Here is a 3,598-nt window from a genome sequence, read left to right on the forward strand (position 1 = left end):
TCATATTGTAAACTGCTCAGGCCTGAACTGGCCTATAGGATAGTTGGCAAGCCATTCACACAGGGACAACTATAGCTTATGGTTGATGTAAAGATACAGGAAGTATTGTTAAGGAGTTTATGACTGGTGTAATGTTACAGTATGGTGTGATGATGATACACAGATGTCAGGGCTGCTCCATTTTCCTTTGTCAGGATAATAGACAGAAAGCCACAAGGATTTCATTCAAAGTCAAGAATAATGTTGTTCAATTAGTTTAATATGTACATTAAAATAAACTATTTACATTATATAAAAATGTATTTACATGGCATTAATACATTTACTCAGAAAACCAAACAGAACAGTTTTAAGTCACAAGACGTTTAGCCCTTTGTCATGTTGAGATGGACAACTATTTCCATAGATTTAAAGACCCTGACTTCAAATGTTATTCAACATAAATGCACACACAGAACATTCAATTCTAGCCTCTGAAGACTGGAAGGCAGTTTTAGATCAAAACATTGTCTTAAAGCTTATTTCATGTTCTGTTTACAGTTATAACACTTACATAAACTTTGTTTTTTTGCCAGTAGAAAATATGGCACTCGTAGGATGCATATATATAATAGAAGGCACTATCGTGACTATCAAAACACATCATGTTAAACAATTTAATTGTCAGATTCCAGTTGCGTCAGAGGTGTATAGGGCCAGCCTCATATGTTGACTTGAATTCACAAATGCAAACACCGTGTAATGCATGTTTAAAGCCTTTTTATACAAATATTATTCGATAAAAAATAACAAAGTAGTACCAGCTACATATTTCAAAAATAGTATTTGTATATAGAATTCGTTAATTTGTCAAGTCTGACCACGTTTTATGTTCTCATGCTGTTTTCCTATTCCCCCCAAAAAACTTTAAATAAACTAAAATACAAAATACATATTTTGGAGACATTTTTCTTGATGTTGTTCTTTGTTAATTTGTCATAGTCCTCAATCGTATGTGATTTCTCACATGTGTCGCTTCATGTGCAGCGCGAGGTGGTCGGACCTGGAGAAGGCGCGCTCACACAGGTGGCATTGGAACGGCCTGTGGCCAGTGTGCTTCCGGAAATGGCGCGTCAGCTCGTCGGAGCGGGCGAACTTCCAGCCACAACCCTCCCAACTGCAATGGTATGGTTTCTCACCTGTTGAATGACAAAATGGAAAAGACCATGAGTACACTGACAGAAAACGCAGTTATTTGCAACACATAGAGCCAAGTAGTTCAAGTTTGCAATAAGCATAAAGAGAAAATGAGGAATATTCTTTACCCGTGTGCGTTCTGTGGTGCGCTTTCAAGTGCGAGCTCTTGGTGTAGGTTTTCCCGCATCCAGCGAAAGTGCAAGTGTGAGAGGCTGTGCGCTTCCTTGGCCAGGAGCGCCGACCCCTCTTTGGCTTTGAGTCCATCATCTCCAGTGGGGAGGACGGTGGAGTGAGTAGCACTCTCTGGTTGGTGGGCTGCATACCCATTCCGTCTTCGTACATCCCGAACTGGTGTGCGCTCTGGTACGGGAGCTGCATCTGTGGGGGCGGGTGAGAGTGAGGGTATCCCGCTGGGGAGCGGTAACTCTGGGGGAAAGTCATGGAGTGGCACATCTGGGGCTGACACTCGGAGCTCATCAGGTCGTCTGGGCTGAGAGGCGGTGTCATGTTCCCCGCAGCCTGTGGAGAGTTGGCTAGTCTCGGCTGCTCGAAGGACATCATGCACGAAACGTTCCCCTCCTGCTTGATCTTTGGGCAGCTCTGTGGGACCATGCCCATAAGTGGTCCGTAACTGTCCATGGATGGCTCGACCTTGATGTTGTCTACAAAGTCCTGATTTGGGAAGGTAGAGGAACTGACTAGAAATCTCCCATGGATGCTGTTGCCGGAAAGCTGATGGCAGAAGCTGCTGTCAAGCTCAGTGCGCAGGAGCTCAGCCATCAGGCTGTTGTAAGGCGGAGGTGGGCTGCTCATCTCGGGCACGGTGTAGGTAGACTGCATCCCGGAGTGATACATGTTGTTCTGCTCTCCTAGCCTGTACTCTCCTCCCGTGTTGTCTGTGCCAGTGGTGTTCGAGAGAATAAACTCCAGATCCAGGAACTTATCGAGCTCTTCTTCGTCTTTTCTGCCCATGCAGTTGTCCATGCTCTCAGCCACGGCACAGCTGGAATGCACAGACCTGTCCATCTCGCCCTTCCACCTCTGCAATAATAAAAGATACCATTAGTGAAATGATAACATAAAAAAACAAACTCTGTACAATAAAATGGATGGTAAAAAACGGTAAAATATATGTATATATATATGTATTTAGACTAACTATTTAATTGCCTAACTGTGCATAGGGACTGAAATGCTATTTCTTTATTATTACATAAATTGACCAACAACATGTAAAACAACCAACAAACGTCTCTAAATACATAATACAATATACTTACATTTTCCCAGCATTTTTCCTTATGGCTCGCAAATGTAGAGATGGATGGTAAAATGGTCCCGGTTAAGGCCATTTCCATACGTTGTAATGTTCTTGAATTTAAAACGTTATTTCTGTCTAAGAATATCAGCAAAAGCGATGTAGACTGGAGTCCACACGATAAACTATTTGTAGTAGTATAAACCACTACTTCTCACTTGAAGCACTGTTTCGGAGTCATGTGAAAGTTTGATTGGTAGGAGTTCCTATACCTTATAAATATTGTAGCTGAAAAGCTGGACCAATTGTACGAAGCGGAGGAAACACGCGCTACACGTCCCTAAATTTAGCCCTATATAAAGCCAGTGAGCCCAGCGAGCGCTTGCAGTCTCTTTGCCTTCCCTCTTGCGCTCGTGCGAGCTTTAAAGCCACCTCTACACACGCCCCTCCTGCATAGAAACGAGTTTAACAAGTATAACCGTAATGCTGCGTTTGGCAAAGTCCGCCCCCTTGAAAAAAGAATAGTAAACAATTAATACATTGTTATTACAAGAATAGGGTAAAGATACCAAAATATGCACGCACGGCACCAGAGTCAAAGTTACGCATTTTGATAAAATAGAATAATCATTATACATTCATTTTAAAAGTTACGCATTTGGATAAAATATTAGGCACGGATTTTATTTCAATATAGGCTAATATTAGGACATCCCAATGCATTACATACCTTCTCCTTCAACCCAATATAATGTACATACACAAAAACCTAAACACACGTTTTATCTCCAAACACATATGAAAGACATGTCCAAGGCGCATACACTTGCAGGGTAGTTCTCGAAGCAGCATAGAGCAAAACGCACTCCGTGTTGATAGAGGTATACAGCAGGGTAGGTTATGGAGACTTTGGAAACATTGCGTTGGCCTCTCAATTGTAGACTAATAGATTATTGGAATGTGATTACAGGATAGGCTATATGGAGACTTGAGTAATGTGTTGTGCTATCGATAATAGACTAAACATTGTTATATGATTGCACATGTAAAGTATCTTAAAATACTTAAATACAAAAAAAGGATAACCCCATATTCATTTTTATCATAGGCCTATACAAGACCTTTAATTTGGCAGATCAGTTGGCTCTCCATCACCTGACCAAC

At 41.6% G+C, this 3,598-nt stretch overlaps 1 protein-coding gene across 1 annotated transcript; it reads right to left on the minus strand.

Moving 5' to 3' along the window:
* Positions 1-238: 238 nt before the first annotated feature.
* LOC311131247 (Krueppel-like factor 2) lies at positions 239-2,835 on the minus strand. Its single transcript, XM_084164108.1, has 3 exons — positions 2,457-2,835; positions 1,305-2,217; positions 239-1,178 (listed from the first exon to the last, which is right to left on the minus strand). Exons 1-3 carry the CDS (start codon positions 2,532-2,534, stop codon positions 1,003-1,005), a joined length of 1,167 nt encoding a protein of 388 aa, XP_084020234.1. The 5' UTR covers positions 2,535-2,835; the 3' UTR covers positions 239-1,002.
* Between the last annotated feature and the right edge of the window lie 763 nt (positions 2,836-3,598).

The sequence above is a fragment of the Coregonus lavaretus genome (assembly GCF_964263955.1).
Source record: "Coregonus lavaretus genome assembly, chromosome: 6".
In the NCBI taxonomy this organism is placed as follows: Eukaryota; Metazoa; Chordata; class Actinopteri; order Salmoniformes; family Salmonidae; genus Coregonus; species Coregonus lavaretus.

Bases quoted from the DNA above. Each gene is read 5' to 3' on its own strand.
- LOC311131247 (XM_084164108.1), bottom strand. From the start codon at position 2,534: ATGGAAATGGCCTTAACCGGGACCATTTTACCATCCATCTCTACATTT. The intron at 2,218-2,456 runs GTAAGTATATTG...TTATTATTGCAG, and splicing joins AGGAAAAATGCTGGGAAAAT to AGGTGGAAGGGCGAGATGGA. The intron at 1,179-1,304 runs GTAAAGAATATT...GTCATTCAACAG, and splicing joins GCACCACAGAACGCACACGG to GTGAGAAACCATACCATTGC.